We start from the raw sequence: 17,306 nt of genomic DNA on the forward strand, positions 1-17,306 counted from the left end.
CGACATCAATGTTGCAACTTGGACGTGCACCTGCTTCTGCGTTTTGGACACTTGGAGATACTAAGGACGAGGTGATCTTTCGTAAGCTGTAGAATGCCATTGAATAGCAAACGGTGATAGTTGAAACCAAAACAAGCATTCCAACTCCGCAGAATAGAATTAAAGCTAACGAAGTTTCATCATTCCAACTTGCTTTACCAAACACTGCTGCTAAACTAACACACGATATGATCCACAATGTCAGTAATATGTACAGTACACGTTTTTGAGTGACCACACTTTGATATCGGTTCCTTAACTTGACTGCAAGCAAACGATCCAGGACTATGACCGTCAGAGTTACCAGAGATATGACGCTGAATGCGATAAGCACACATGTAGCGCATTTTAAGAGTAGACAAGAAATATTTATTGACGAGCCTCTTAAGGCAACAATATTATAAATGACCATGAGTGGTTCTCCAACGGCTCCGAAGAGGAGATCAGAAAGAGCAAGACTTCCAATCAAGATGTAGGAAGGTTTGTGAAGGGATGGTGTCTTCCAGATGGAGAATAGGATCAGAGAATTTAAAACTGTTGTTACCAGTGCTACAGTAGAGTACATAGTAGACATTACTAAACGATAAGTTGGGTTATCAAACTGGCTTCTTTCAAATGCGCAAGTCTCATCTTGAATGTCTCCCATTTTATAGGTTCCTCAAATTCAGTACTCTTTTCCTCTATTTCTCCGTCTTCTTGTTCTTTTTACGCTTTACTTGTTTATAATAAGCAAGAACCTTCCCAAGAGAGTAATTTAGTCTAGTATGGACGTTTCACAGATTTCACTGATCCGCTCTTTAATGTCGGTCATCAGACGTTTGCTATAAATGCCTTTATCGGTGCGGTCGACGAAATTTGACTTTCCTACGCGGGTGACTTTAATAAATCGATTTTCAGAGAAAATAACCTATTTAATTCAATGCAGTTTGGTTGCTATGTTCTCAGTGTTAACGAAATGATACAAGTTGAATAATAACACGAATTTTGTGACCATGCGCATACTTTGCCTCAATTGGGAACTCCCTATCAACAAACACCGCACCTGCATGGAATTTCCAAGTATTTCCTTTTGAGAAAAAAATGTATGCAGATTTATATAAATTTCTTACTTCACTGAACTGCGTGGCTCGTTATTCCTCCATTGTCGCTCAAAGTAGCATTCATCTTTATCGAAATACTTCTACTGCACTATAAATAGATATGAATATGCATTTTAAATCGAACCAGGTGCTACATGAGTTTTTATCTTTTTACATTCATTTATTTGCCTCTCGATCGTGAAGCAAGAAATAGTCATCAATCGCGACCTATTTAATTGTAAAGGGCTGCTGAGCTTTTAATTGGTATTTAACTACTCTTTCATTTCTTTCACATTTCTTTCTACTCTTTAATTTCTTTTACGGTATGTCCGAATAAAAACACATAAAGTTTTAACAACGTTCAAAAGTATTGAAAAGATATGACATTGTAGTGAGAACGAATCGCTTTTTATTACGCAAAAAACACACAAAAAAAAACAAAAAATTGAATTAAAGAGAATTTTAAAATCCTCTTTAATTTCTTTCACAGTACGGTATGTCCAATTATAAAAACACATAAAGTTTTAACAGCCTTCAAAAGTATTGAAAAGATATGACATTCTAGTGAGATCGAATCGCTTATTCATTACACAAAAAAAGCACGCAAAACAAAACAAAGAAGAAAGAAAAGACATCGTGTTTGAGTGATAATGCTTTTATTACACTAATACCTTTTTTAATTATAGGTGTGTGCTCCCTACCAAAGCCTTAGTTTCTATGAGGCATTGCTCTGCTGGAACTCCTGAATCTCTATAAGGAAATCAGTGTCGAGGAATAGTTAAGAATATGAGACAAGTGATTATGAGGGAAAATCATTTTGTTATTTGAATCCTGAAAGAAAATTTGGCTGATCTAAGTCAGGGCATTCAGGGACTCCTGCATCGAACCCTGAGCTGCCAAAGTTAATTCAGGGTACGGCTATCTCCCAGATGGAACCCTGAAACAACCTCTAGGCTGATGAAAGTCAAGGCATGACTAACTCCCATATTAAACCCTGGAACAAAATCTAGGCTGATCAAAGTCAGATTGAACCCTGAATCAACTTCTTGGCTGATCATCTAAGTCAGGGCATAGCTAACTCACAGATCCAACCTTGAAACAACCTCTGGGATAAGTCAAAGTCATAGTATGGCAAACTCACAGATCGAACCCTGGAACAACCTCTGGGCTGATCAAGTAAGGGCACGGCTAACTCACAGATAGAACAGAGATCAGGACATGGCAAACTCACAGACTGAACCCTGGAACAACCTCTTGGCTGATCAAAGTTAGCAAATGGCCTGGCTAACTCACAGCCGGATTCATTCCTGAAACAATCTCTGGGCTAATAAGCTAGCATCTAAGTTCTTTTTAAGTTACCATGAATATTCTCAACAAAAAAAGTAGTTTTAAGGCTTTCGCGGTTGTCATCGACGAAAAGACTCATTTGATTTGAGCGTTTAAAATAAGTAACTGTAAACGGCCATAACATTTCAAGATTATGAATGTTATTTCGAGAATTTTCTGTTTGCAAAGTATCGTTGTTATGTGTTATGAGTTCATGTCGTCAAGCACGTTTATTCAATGAAGATATCCCATAATATACTAAGCATAGAGGGATCCCATAACAATCGTCGATTGTAGATAATATCTGTTATGATCCCTAATTTTAGGACCACGGCAAGTCCTCCAGAAAAATTCTCAGCTCTGGGAATTATTTTTTTATTCTTGCTATTTACTTTTTTTTATAGACTCCCCCCCCCCCTTTTCCCTATTAATTTAGTTACTTCAAAGTATTTCAAAGTAATTTATTTCAAAGTAGTGGAGGTTTAAGATAAAACTTGAAACAGTTTTATTCATAAGCATATTGGTGAAAATGTCAATGCCATATGGAAAATAGTACTTTAAACACTCTGGCAAATATCCAGAGTTTTAACAACTTTTCTTGGGGTTTTCTAAAACAGTCACTCGTGCACACAGCATATTACTAACCCAAAAAAGTCTACTAAGCCAAAGAAATGGAAAGAGCGCCTCGATATTAGTTAGAATATGACTGAAGTTTTAGCTCATCATTATTATTTGACGTATACGTCGATAAATAAAAAGAAATTGAATAGTTCGCATCATCAATTTTCGAATGTCTTTATTTACGAACAAATTTAAATAAAGCATTCACACTTTTTACCGACCTCGGACACAGGTTTTAATTATATATATTAATATACAATTTAAAACATTAGGCCAACCTGAATTAACTAAGAATCAATCTATCTACAAAGTCAGTATCGGTCATCGCAAATGCTTGCAGGTCCAATAAATCATAAATTGGCCTCTTGCTGTTTGGTAGAATATTTTAAAATATTTTAAAAACGGTTTTGACTGTGGTCTTTACTGCTTCTCGAATGTCTCGGATGCGCCACAAGTACAGAAGAGGATTCATTGCTGAGTTAAGCAATCCGATGAGCTCGGATGCAAGAACACCCATGTACGTGACGTCTAAAGATAACAGTGATGAGAGTTGTTGATCAGCTGTAACAGCAAAAGCAAGTAAAGTGCAAATAAATGGCGCATAAAATAGAATGGTGAAAATAAAAACTACGAACATAGTGGTAAGGGATTTTTTGTATTTGGCGACATCAATGTTGCAACTTGGACGTGCACCTGCTTCTGAGTTTTGGACACTTGGAGATACTGAGGACGAGGTTATCTTTCGTAAGCTGTAGAAGGCCATTGAATAGGAAATAGTGATGGTTACGACTAAAACAAGAGCTAAAATGCCAACAAAGAGGACCAAAGGTAAAAAAGCTGTATCATTTGAACTTAGTTTATCAAACAATGTTGCTGGAAGAACCCACGATATGATCCATACTGTCAGTAATGCGTAAAATACACGCTTCTTAGTTACGACACATTGATATCTGTTCCTTAGCTTGACTGCAAGCAAACGATCCATGCTTATGAACGTCAGAGTTACCAGAGATATGGCGCTGAATGCGAAAACTACACATGTAGTGCATTTTAATACAAGACAAAAAATATTGTTAGACCAGCCTTTTAGGGCAGCGATATTAAGAATGACCATGAGTGGTTCTCCTATGGCTCCGACGAGGAAATCAGAAAGAGCAAGACTTCCTATCAGGATGTAGGAAGGTTTGTGAAGGGATGGTGTCTTCCAGATGGAGATTAGGATCAGGAAATTCAAAACGGTTGTTACCAGTGCTGCTGTAGAGTACATAGTAGACATTACCAATGGATGATTTGGGTTATCATACTGGCTTCTTTCAAATGCGCAAGTCTCATCTTGAATGTCTCCCATTTTATAGATTTCTCCAATTCAGTAGTCGTTTTCTCTATTTATCAGTCTTCTTCTTCAACTTAGTCTTCACATTAATGAGCAAGAAGCCTTTCCTGAATAATTTTGATCTAGCATTGCCGGACTTTTCACAGATTTTGCCGATCAGAACGTTGGCAATCAAACGTTTCCTAGATACACTTTTCTGTACGGTCAATGGAATCAGCCGACTCGCCAGGCGACAGCTTTAATAAATTATTTTTTTTAAATGACCATGATATTTATTAGCAGATGCCGGCTTTTTTGCTCTCAGTGTGAACTAAAGGATAAGAGTTAAACAATCTCACGAATGCATGTTGTGATCATGCTCATTCTAAATACTTTACCTCTCTTGAAAACTCCATATTAACAAGCATTGCCCTTTTCTAAAAAAATGTTCGGATTTGTAATAAATTTCTTTAGCGTTCGCTTTTTTTCTTGTTAATTTCACTGAACTGCGTGGCTCGTTATTCCTCTAATGTCGCTTGCAGTAGCATTCATCTTTATATTATCGAAATACTTCTACTGCGCTATAAATAGATATGAATATGCATTTTAAATCGAACCAGGTGCTAAATGAGTGTTTAATTTTCACTCTCATTCATTTGCCTCTCGATTGTGAAATAAGAAATAGTCATCAATCGCGACCAAGTAATTGTGAGGGGCTGCTGAGCTTTTATTTGGTGTTTAAATAATCTTTAATTTCTTTCACAGTACGGTATGTCCGAAAGTAAACGCACGAAGTCTTAACAGCGTTGAAAGGTAGTGAAAAGAGATAACATTCTAATCCGACTAATCGCTTAAATATTTCAAAAAAGCCTCCCTCTGCAGACATCGTGTTTGAGTTATAATGCTTTTGTTTCACTAATATTTTGTTTAATTAAAGGTCGTGAACTCCCAACTAACACTTTAAGGTTGGTTTTCACTAGCGACATAAGCGACGGAAGCTTAAACATAAGCATAAGCATAAAATCGTTATGTTCTAGTGAAAATGAATGTGACGGAAGCATAAGAAAAACAATAGGAAGTTTCCCGTGCAGGGGACTGAGTACGAGAATTTGATTGGCTTACCACCACCATGTGCTTCTGTATGTTAGCGACGGAAGCATAAGAATCTGTGGTTTTCACTAGCGACGTAAGGACGGAAGCAGAAGCATAAGCATAAGAAAAAGGAAACCTTCTGTTGCTTCTGCTTCTGCTTCCGTCAATGTTCTGCTTCTGCTTACGTTTCCGTTTTTTGATTTTCGCAGGAACATAAGACGTCTTACGCTTCTGCTTCTGCTTCTGCTTCTGCGTCCGTCGTTAGTGAAAACCAGGCTTTAGTTTCTATAGGAGGTTGCAGTGAGAACTAGTGAGAATGAATGAACAACAAATTGCGTTATTTGAACCCTGAAAGAAAATTTGACTGATCTAAGTCGGGCAATAGCTACCTCCTACATCGATCCCAGAGCTGACCATGTTCAGGGCAAGGCTAGCTCCCAGACTAGCTTCGAACAACCTCTAGGATTGATCAAAGTCAGGGCAGTTTCTAACTTACAGATTGGGTCCCGCAAAAAACCTCCGGTGTGATCTAAGTCAAGCTAGACGGCATAACGCTTACTCAAACGTTAAGTCTTTAAACAACCTCTAGGAGACTGAACCTTTACTCAACCTCTGGCCGGGCTGATGTAAGTCAGGGCGTGCCTAAACAACCTCTGAGCTGGTCAAAGTCAGGGCATTTCTAACTTGCAGGATGAAACTCTGAAACGATCTTTGGGCTGATCAAAGTCAGGGCACACTTAACTCACAAATTTAACGCTGAAAAATCCTCTGGGATGATCAAGGTCAAGGCATGGAAAACTGACAAAGATTGAAACTTCAAACAAACTCTAGGCTGATCTAAGTCAGGGCACACTGTGCTCAAAGCGTAGTACAACGGTGCCCGTTACAATAATAACATGACCATATGACAAAAGTTTAACAGTGGTCTTTTGTAATAAACAGATTGAAACTCTGAAACAACCTCTTGGCTGATCCAAGTCAAGCAACGGCTGACTCGTCAGATTGACCCCTAAAATAACCTCTGAAATGATCAAAGTTGGGGCATGGCAAACTCACATATTGAACCTTAATCAAACTCTAGGGCGATCTAATTCAGGGCAAATGGTGCTCGATGTATGGTGTAACGGTGTCCGTCTCAATGATAACACTGATGACCATGGTAAACGTTAAATAGTGGTTTTCACTGCTTCTCGAATGTCTCGAATGCGCCACAAGTACAACAGAGAATTCATCGCCGAATTAAGTAGGAAGAGAAACTCAGCTGTAGATATAGAGATGAAGATTATGTCATCGGTTGACCTTGGGTCTGTGTAGTAACCTGGGGCGAGTCACGTGACTTTGGAGCACGGGACTCGAGAGCAGCCATGTTTATTTGACAGTGCTGAGTTTGTTCAAGAATAAAGTACTAGACTACACTGTAGTCGCGGTCTACTTCATTTTATCATTTACTCCTTTTATCATTTCTTACTTTCTGGAAGAAATCATTGTGCAAAGTTTAATGTGTGCAAGTAATTGCAAAAAAATTATTTTCCTTGAATTTCCCCGAAGGACCTGCTGTGTTACTAAAATGTCAGGAGCTGGAGTATGGATCATCGCAAACGATATCCGTACAATCGATGACACTTTGCAAAAAGAAAATTTTCGTGTGACATCTTGAAGTGTAATGGTCGTTTACAATTACTAATTTCAATAACTTAGATGTGTGTGGAATGAGTGTTTGCATCCGTGACTATCGCGAAAGCGTTAAAACTGACTTTCTCACGGTACCTTGAAGGTGACCACCATTCAGGTTGTCGAAACGTCAGTCACCCTGACCACCAACAATAGACTTTCTCAAGACTACACTCACCCGGGCGATCTCACAATATTCATGCTAATGTGAAGTTAGAAACAACTAAGATGCTACGGAACTTAAACTTAGAAAGAGGCTAGCAAAATGCCAGGCAGAGATTTCCCATGAAGAAATCTGTGGGGTTCCTAAAATGCAACGACTCCATTGTCATTAAAGTACATATCAGGGTTCGCTGTTTTTTGTTTAATGTGATAGTTTTAACCCTTAAGATCATGTTATCACTAAAAATTATTTGATTGTGTTGCGATTTCATTATTATTTTTCGATCAAAGTTTCCAAAAAGCAGCAAAATGCCGAGCGACGTGGAGGCCTGGGACTAGTCGGCCGTGACGTCATTTACGGGACTCGTGGGTTGAAAGCACTTGAGAAGCATAAGAAAACTAATTGCATCGCTTGTAGTCGTATAAACCTTTTATTCCAAGTCAATTCTGTATGATTGCAGTAGTGAATACTCTGAAAGTAGCAACTATTCTGATTTTAATGAAGAAAGGTAGATATTTGCTAGAAACCCACTACGAAACAAACCCAAGATAGCGATTACATCCAGGTATTAGACCTGTTTACCACTATGGTCTTTGCGACTGCCTGCTGGAAAAAAGAAAATGGCATCCGAGAAACGGTAAGCAAAAATTTGTCGCAGAGTTTTATCGACATCACCCGATAAATCTGTCTTGTTATGTTTTCGGTACCCGTGAAAATACATTCTAACTTTGGTCTCTTCGTACTTTTCGAAGGGTTCTTGTACACTTTAAGCACAGAGGAATTATAAAGATTTCTTAAAAAGCTATTTTCTATAGAATTTAACGAACGGCGATCTCAAAAACGAAAAGAAAAAATTGGCGCTCAATAAGCGCATGTGGCTGCTGCCATAAGAGATAATTGTTATATAGAAAAGGAATGGAAGTTGGTAGCTGACTATTGAGTCTATTGAGATATATGAAAGATATATCGGTAATTCAGTGAAATATGCGGTGTTGCCGAAAAAAATATAAATGTTGAAGGTAAAGTATTATATAGGTTTAATGTTGATATCGATTTTATGAATTTTAGGGCTTAAATTAAGATTGGTAATGGGAAATGTATGTTTTGTTTTATGTGCTCGTGTTTGTTGTAAGATATTATTATTTCGATGGGAGAACAACAACTTTATTCCAAAAACGACAAGGTATAAAATACATTAAATGAATAGAATAGAACAGAACAATATATGAAAGAAGATTGGAACAACGTCTGACTCAGAAATGGGTTCGATTCCCGTCTGGGGCTCAGATTTTTCTGAGTCAGACGTTGTTCCAAGTCTTCTTTCATATGGAATAAATTACAACAGTGCAAAGTACCGTATAATTTGGTATAAATATTAAGGAGATACTATCAATCCCACTATGGGGCTGAATTATCCTCCGAAGAGGCTCATTTATCCTCCGAAGAAGCTCAATTATCCTTCGAAGAGGCTCAATTATCCTCCAAAGAGGCTGATATTTTTTTATCTGCAGATTGACTGAGGTCAGCCATGTTTGTTTTCGCTCTCTTGTCAGATGAAAATCTCGGCGTAAACATCGATCGGCCTGAATTTTGAATAACACCTACAAAACCTTTCTTTTTGTCGTATAGAAATACCAAATGAAAGCTGTGATTAATAACATGGTTTAACTTTATGAAAACACTTATAACTTACTTGTCTTAAACAATCTACACCGTAGTAATCGACCAAGTAAAAGCTTGAGATCAACTACGACAGGTTCCATTTGTCGTCATCTCTTCGGTTACTCTTCGGTAAGAGGGAAATTACAATATTTAAGCCGTGATTGGTTCCGAAGTTTATCTATTGTTACGGACTTACTTACACAACTCAATGACAGAGTGGCTTCCCCTCTACGAGGCAGCAGCCACAAAAAGGGGTATCCGGAAAGATCGCTTGTGTGGTTCTCTAATTTTTGAAGGAATTATTTACAACATGAGATGGGAGAATAAAAGATACATCAAAACTAAAAATGATATTTTACAAGCTGTTTTGACTATGCTCTCGTGAAACAAGGCATCTCTTTTATCCTGTGGTTTCAAAATTTCAGGCATTGTACTGTTAAGCGGTGACGATACCATTAAAAACAAGGCAATGGCAAAAGCTAGAATATTTTAAGAAGTGTTTTGACTATGGTCTTGACTGTTTCTCGAATGTCTCGAAGACGCCACAAGTACAGAAGAGGATTTACCGCCGAATTAAGTTGTGCGATGAGCTCGGCTGAGTCAATACTGATAAAAATGATATCTAAAGATGTCTTTGAAACTTTGTGATAAGATGCAATGCTATAAGCAATTAAAGTGCAAGCCAATGGCATATAAAAAATAATGGTAAAAATAAAAACTACAAACATAGTGATAAAGGATTTTCTGTATTTGACGACATCAATGTTGGGATTTGGACGTGCAACCTCTTCTTCGTTCTGGACACTCGGAGATACGAAGGACGAGGTGATCTTTCGTAAGCTGTAGAAGGCCATTGAATAGGAAATAGTGATGGTTACGACTAAAACAAGAACCCCAATTCCAGCAATAAGGAGAAAAGGTAACAAATGTGTATTATTCCAACTTAATTTACCAAACAATATTGCTGAAACAACACACGATATCATCCAACATACCAGTGTTGTATAGAGTACACGCTTTTTAGTTACGACACTTTGATATCGGTTTCTTAACTTAACGGCGAGCAAACGATCCAAGCTTATGAACGTCAGAGTTAACAAAGAAACTGCGCCCATTGTGTAACCCACACCTCTGACACATTTGAAAAGTAGACAGTAAATGTTCAAGGGCCAGCCTTTAAGGATAGCGATATAATGAATGACCTTGAGTGGTTCTCCAAGGGCACCCACAAAGAGATCAGCAAAACCAAGACTTCCTATCAGGATGTAGGAAGGTTTGTGAAGGCTTGGTGTCTTCCAGATGGAAATGAGGATCAAAACGTTTAAAACTGTTGTTACCAGAGCTAAAACAGAGTACGTAAACGACATTACTAAACGATAAGAGTTACCAAACACTCCTTTTTCATTTGTGCAACTGTTATCTTGAATGTCATCCATTTTGCGATAGATTTCTCAAATTAGTCTTTTTTTCTATTGCTTAGAAATCTTCTTCATCTTGCAATTTATTTAGTCATCGTACTTCTGCAAGTACATGAGTTTGATCTAGTATGGCATTTTGTCAAATCAGTTCTGATCGGCATGTCAATACCGGTCACCGAATTCTTCTCAGATGCTTATTTCCTTCGCGGTCGATGAAATTTAACTATCTGGCCAGACGACAGATTTGACTGAATAAATCGACCTTTGAAAATACCTCGATAGTGATTTGCAGATGGTATCTATGTTCGCAGTGTGAACGTATTCGTCAATTAGAAAGTCAGCGTTAAGAAACACACGTACTCTGTATGACACTTCCAATACTTAATTTCCAGTAAGAGCGCATATTGACATTCAATATAAGTTATGAAAATTATGCTGCATCAGTTTTGATTAGGGTTAACCTATTTTCAGGCTAATTTTCCTAGCCCGTGTGTCACGTTTTCCATCGGCGGTGTCGCTTGGAATAGCATTCATGTTCATCTCTTAGACACCTTTATCAAAAATTGTATATCATCTACCGCTCAAGCTATTATTGTTTGTTATATTTTACCAATGCTACTATATCAATGAAAACTAAATTGTCAATATTTTGAATTGCAATGAAGCTGCTTAATGAACTAGGTCTTAATGGCATATTCAACAGATCAGTCAAAGTAATATTGATAGACCTTTTTACTCTAGTGTAATGTTTTTCTCCCAATGCAAAACTGGAACTAAAATTCGATTAAAAGCCATATTTTTTTCACTTTTTGTTTACCAATGCACTGTTTTCTTCAGAACAAATATTGCACTTTTACGACTCGTGATTTCTATAACTTTTTTCGTGCCCTATCAGCTCCAGTCGTGTTTTATCAGAGAACAGAACATAGCCAAGCCTGATCTATTTGTTAATTAAATTGTACCAGGTGCACAATGACTATTTTTACCCTCATGAATATAATGTCCCTCGTGGGAATAAGAAAAAGTCATCAATCGCGGCCTACGTAATTGTAAGTGACTGCTGAGCTTTTATTGGATGCTAAAAAGGGTTTTTAATTAAATTCACAGTACGGTATGCCCAACAAAAGCACATATAAGTATAACAGTGTTAAACAGCAGTGAAAAGAAATGACCTTCTGATGAAAGAAAATCACTTGTTTTAAAAAGAGGTGTCCTGGCTTTGAAGAACTCGCATTGGATTCAAAATGGTTTCATTTTTCAAAAAATTATAAATAAGTCGTGTACCAAATGACCCTTGATTTAATTTTGCTATGGCAGAATATTGTATATATACATAATATTGGATTTTGAAAAACCCGTTGAGAAGTCTTAGCCTAAATAAACTCGGTTGGTGCGGTAGCAAATCTGTCTGTAGAACAGCCACGCCTATTTAAGAGTATAAAACAATATTGTGAAGATGAAGATGAATACGAGAAACATTTATTCGTATTTGGTGACAACATCTGGCGACTGTTAAGTTGTGAGTTTCCTTAGAAAGTGTGCGTACAGCCATGGAATAGCCGAATGATAATCTTTGATAACATTGCAAACAGCGTAAGTATAAATGATAATAATAACGTCGTTATGGTAACTACTTTGAATTCTAGATTTGACCATCGTTATAATAACTCGTTTCCATTCAAAATCACTGCATTTGACCGTGATTTTCATTTTTTATATGATATGTCCTCAGTGTTGTCCGGTATGTCCCTTTACTAACAAGATAATGGCAAAAGTTAGAATATTTTAAAAGCTGTTTTGACTGTGGTCTTTACTGCTTCTCGAATGTCTCTAATGCGCCAAAAGTACAAAAGAGGATTCATCGCCGAATTTAGTAAGGAGAAGAGCTCGGCTAAGGTAACAATCAAGTACATGATATCTCGAGTTTTCCAGTTTGAACTCTGTGACGAAAAGTGATGATAAGATTGGATTGCGAAAGCAATCAAAATGGAAGCCAATGGCGTATAAAATAGAAATGTAAAAATAAAAACTACAAATATGGTGATAAGCGATTTTCTGTATTTGGCGACATCAATGTTGGAACTTGGACGGGCACCTGCTTCTGCCTTCTGGACGCTAGGAGATACTGAGGACAAGGTGATCTTTCGTAAGCTGTAGAAGGCCAATGAATAGCAAGCGGTGATGGTTACGACTGAAACAAAAACCCCAATTCCAGCAAAGAGGACCAATGGTAATAAATGTGTATCATTCCAGCTTAGTTTACCAAACAATACTGCTGAAACAACACACGATATCATCCAACATGTCAGTGATGTATAGAGTACACGCTTCTGAGTCATGATACTTTGATATCTGTTCCTTAACTTAACTACAAGCAAACGATCTAAGCTTATCAAAGTAATATTGAGGAGAGAAACTGCGCCCAATGCGTAAACCCCACCTCTAACGCATTTTGAAACCAGACAGAAAATTATAAGAGACCAGTCTTTTAGGGAAGCGATATTATGAATGACCATGAGCGGTTCTCCAATGGCACCGACCAAGAGATCAGAAAGAGCAAGGTTTCCTATCAAGATGTAGGAAGGTTTGTGAAGGGATGGCGTCTTCCATATGGAGATCAGGATCAGAGAGTTTAAAACTGTTGTTTAATACCAGTGCTGCAGCCGAGTACATAACAGAAAATACTAAACGATGAGCTGGGTAATCAAACTCATCTCTTTCATATTTGCAAGAATCATCTTGATTATGAGTCATGTCCATTTTGCAGATACCGAACTAAGTATCGTTTTACTTCTTCTTTTTCCTTCCTTCTCTTTCTCTTCCTTTTCCTACCCTTTCTGCTCCTTTTCTTATTCTTGTTTGATTCCTCTTCTTCTTCTTGTATTGTTAATTTATAAAGCTGCTTTTTCCTCTTCTTTTTCAAGGTTTTCTTGTTATTTGTTTAACAGTTGCATTGCCTATAAGTTCATTTATCAGCCTAAATTAATTTAGTATTAAGATTTTAGGCAGGTGCACGTTCAAGTGTATAGCAATACTCTAATTTCGAGTTTTCTTTGCTCAGCCTTAGTCAAGGTTGTAAACATTCAGCTATTCAACCAAAACCCGTAGCATATTTTAATCAACTCGTATTGTTCCGTAGTTCGCGCATGCCTTACTATACAATTGGCCTTAAGAAAAGGACAGAACACATTTGTACACAATTGAGGCTGAGCAAAGGCGAAAGCGAAGTGGGAGTATTTTTACTTCATTGGATAAATTCAATGGATTCCAAATGCAAATCAATGATATGTATTTTACAAAAGGTCATACACACAAATGCATCTTGGTTTATCTTCGCACTTTTTGTTTGGCATCCTTTTCTTCTTTTTTCTTGTCTTTTTCTTTTTAGCTAGTGTAAGGAATTAACATATCGCTAACAGAGTAAGGCGAACATGTTATTGCTAAGTATACAATAACCACCCCACCCAAAAAAAAGTAATATAAGGAAAGGTTATTCTTTGGTATAATAATTATTATTGATGGTTTTCACGGCGGCCATATTGGAGGAACTTAACAAAAGAATTGTCAATGAATTCTTTTGTTATATCCTCCAACATGGCCGACGTGTCTTTTGTTATTTAATTCTCTTGGGAATGGTTGAAACCATCAATTCCTTTATTGCACAGCAAAATAAGAATATTACAACTCTTTTGCTGGTATACATCCACCTTCAGCTCGAGATTCTACCCGGCTCTTGAGAGCTGAAGTACTCTTCTTAAGATGTGTGCCGTGCCTAAAAGTACAGATTTCTGTATAGGTCTAAAAAGCTTATACTATCAAGTTCTAGTCTTTGAACATGATCCTTAAGTTGTTTTGATATTGTTCCGAGTGATCCAATGACTATGGTCTTCATACTCCTTTATCCTGCGCTCGTGGTTCCACATGAGTTTGGATCATTTTTGACGTCATTTCACCGTAACGAAGGTAAATTTGATTAACTTATTAAAGGTGAGTAATCGCTAACGAAGCGACGCCGGCGCTGCTTGGCACGGATAGTGCAGCAGTAAATACACAGAGCGTACAGCTGATTCAAACCAGAAAGACGACCGTTGGTGGACGTGGTAAATATATTCATATCGTACGCTGATTCAAACCAGAAAGACCGTTGGTTGGAAAGGACGTTTATTTTTAAAGATAAGTGAACACTATTTAGTATCCATTTAGAAACAAACATATATCAATTCAATTAGAAATCTACGAATAACTGAAACAATCACACATACATTTAAAACCCAATCCGTCTGTCCTGGCGCCCTTGCTGAGGACGTAAGGAAACCCTGGCCGTGACCACCCTCAGTGCCTACACCTTATACTAACCACCTCTCGTTCAAAAACTCAATCAGCGCGCGAGAAATTTGTTTTTGTATTATTTTGTTACAGTACGATGCTTTTAAGACACATTAACTTATGAATTTGAAGATATTTTTATTCGAAATTTGTATTATTTGCATATGCAAAAGAGGAAATGAAGTTATTAATGGCGGCGATTGAATGTTGAGTGGCTTGTTAGTTTTGATTTGAATTCAAAACATTTTCTTATTTTGTTTGCAATATGCATGTCAACTTGAATTTATTCGTTCGATGGGGTAATTAAAAAAATGGAAGTATACACTAAAAATGTTAGTTTCAACATGAAAACATGCGTTTTTTTAGTGCAAATTTTTGACAGTATGTGGACTGTACAGTTGAGGCTATCGCTTTGCCATTTTGTTTCTCTTTTTTGAAAAGTATTCTCTTTCAAAATCTTTCTAAAAGGCATATCTTTGAACGTTGAAAATGTTAGTTTTCACAGTTTTAATTGTAACGGTTTACTTGTTATTACTTATTAAGAAGATCAGTGGGAGCAGATACCCTATTATTAGTCGAAACACCCATGCATACATTCAAAATATTGAATAATTTATTTATACAACAGTAGTTCTAGTGTTAGTTCTCTGTTGTCTTGCTAGTTTTTTTCTTACCAATGGTCATCAATATTTGCATTTGTGCCCTCTGTGATTGGCCTATGTTGTAGTGGCTTGGATATCATTATAACCAGCATTGCGAAATCCACAACTTAAGCTGATTTGATTGTGATCTTGTGAACACAGTTTCTTCATCGGTTCTTTCTCTTCCGAACTGCATACTCCTATGAAATTTATGGTAACTACACAAATGATAAGTTATACATCCGTTCGTTCGTCCGTCCGTCCGTTCGTTCGTTCGTTTGTTTGTTTATTTATTTCTATTGTTTCGTAGACTATGGTCGTATATACGTTCAGCAAGAATGCTAAAATAAATGGTTAAAGTTGTTACTCTCCAGCATACGTTTCATCAAAATCTTGGTCATAGTGTCTCTGCTTCTTTGTGGTTCAAAAATTCCACACATCATGTGGCGAATCATTGACCGTACTGTCTCGTTACTAACACGGATATTGTATGGTGAAGCATATAGACCGCACCGTTACAAATAAGAGCATGGCAAAAGCTAGAATATTTTAAACAGTGTTTTGACTATGGTCTTTACTGCTTCTCGAATGTCTCTAATACGCCACAAGTACAGAAGAGGATTCATCGCTGAATTTAGTAAGGTGAAGAGTTCGGCTAAAGTAGCAATCAAGTATACCAGGTTATGCGTTCTCTTTGAAATTTGTGACGAAAACGTATATATTCTTATTATGATTACTGAATTAGTAATTAGTGTACAAACAAGTGGCAAGTAAAAAAGAACGGTAAAAATAAAAACAACAAACATAGTGGTAAGAGATTTTCTGTATTTGGCGACATCAATGTTGGAACTTGGATGTGTACCTGCTTCTGTGTTCTGGACACTTGGAGATACTGAGGACGAGGTGATCTTTCGTAAGCTATAGAAGGCCATTGAATAGGAAATAGTAATGGTTACAACAAGTAAGAAAACTAAACTTCCAATAAACAGGAGAAATGCTGACAAATTTTGAAAATTAAAAAAATCTAGGTTTTCGGCCACTATAGCGAATATTGCACACCATAGAAACCAAGAGATCAATAAAGCGTGTAGTACACGCTTCTTAGTTACGATACTTTGATATCTGTTCCTTAACTTGACTGCAAGCAAACGATCCAAGCTTATCAAAGTCAGAGTAAACAGAGAAACTACACCCAATGCGAAGCTCACACCTCTAGCGCATTTTAAGAATAGACAGAAAATCGTCGTTGGCCAACTTTTTAGGGCAGAGATGTTAAGAATGACCATGAGTGGTGCTGAAATGGCTCCGACGAGCAGATCAGAAAGAGCAAGACTTCCTATTAGGATGTAGGAAGGTTTGTGAAGGGAAGGTGTCTTCCAGATGGAGATCAGGAGCAGAAAATTCAAAACTGTTGTTAACAGTGCTGCGGTAGAGTACATAGTAGACATTACTAAACGATAAGCTGGGTAATCAAACTCATTTGTTTCATAAGCGCACCAGTCGTTAGTTTTTTTGTCCATTTTGCAGATATTTTTTTTCGAATTAGTTTTGTTTCTTCTTCTTCTCCAGTCTCTTTCTTCTTGCGCTTTAGGTTATAGTGTCGTAGCAACGTTCCTTGGTTATAATGACTAAGGAGTCTTGCCGAGAGAGAAAATTGAATATAGTATGTCACTTTAACAGATTTCGATTGGCACATCAATGTCCGTCATGTTTTTTTGTTTTTTATTTTTTTAATGGATGCTTTTTGTCCATTCGATCAATAGTTATGCTCATATGGTTTCTAAGTTCTCGATGTGTAATAAAGGAAAAAAATTAAACAATAGCGTAATTTTGAGATGCACATCCCTATTTCTCTTCGAAACTCCCAACCAAAAAGCACCATACACTGTATGAACACTTCCAAGCCTGCTTCTTTAATAGAATCTACACAGACCCCATTTCATGACAATTTCCAGG

General features: G+C 37.2%; 2 protein-coding genes across 2 annotated transcripts; both read right to left on the reverse strand.

Moving 5' to 3' along the window:
- Positions 1-3,450: 3,450 nt before the first annotated feature.
- LOC116297100 (adenosine receptor A3-like) lies at positions 3,451-4,413 on the reverse strand. Its single transcript, XM_031705258.1, has one exon. The coding sequence runs from the start codon at positions 4,411-4,413 to the stop codon at positions 3,451-3,453; it is 963 nt and encodes a 320-aa protein (XP_031561118.1).
- A 4,159-nt stretch (positions 4,414-8,572) lies between these two features.
- Positions 8,573-10,540, reverse strand: LOC148908861 (adenosine receptor A3-like). Its single transcript, XM_089035659.1, has one exon. It carries the CDS (start codon positions 10,399-10,401, stop codon positions 9,445-9,447), a length of 957 nt encoding a protein of 318 aa, XP_088891785.1. The 5' UTR covers positions 10,402-10,540; the 3' UTR covers positions 8,573-9,444.
- Positions 10,541-17,306: the final 6,766 nt, after the last annotated feature.

This window comes from Actinia tenebrosa, unplaced genomic scaffold (genome assembly GCF_029948245.1).
Source record: "Actinia tenebrosa isolate PJP-AT-01 unplaced genomic scaffold, QUT_ActTen_1.0 PGA_scaffold3__52_contigs__length_22856419, whole genome shotgun sequence".
Taxonomy (NCBI): domain Eukaryota; kingdom Metazoa; phylum Cnidaria; class Anthozoa; order Actiniaria; family Actiniidae; genus Actinia; species Actinia tenebrosa.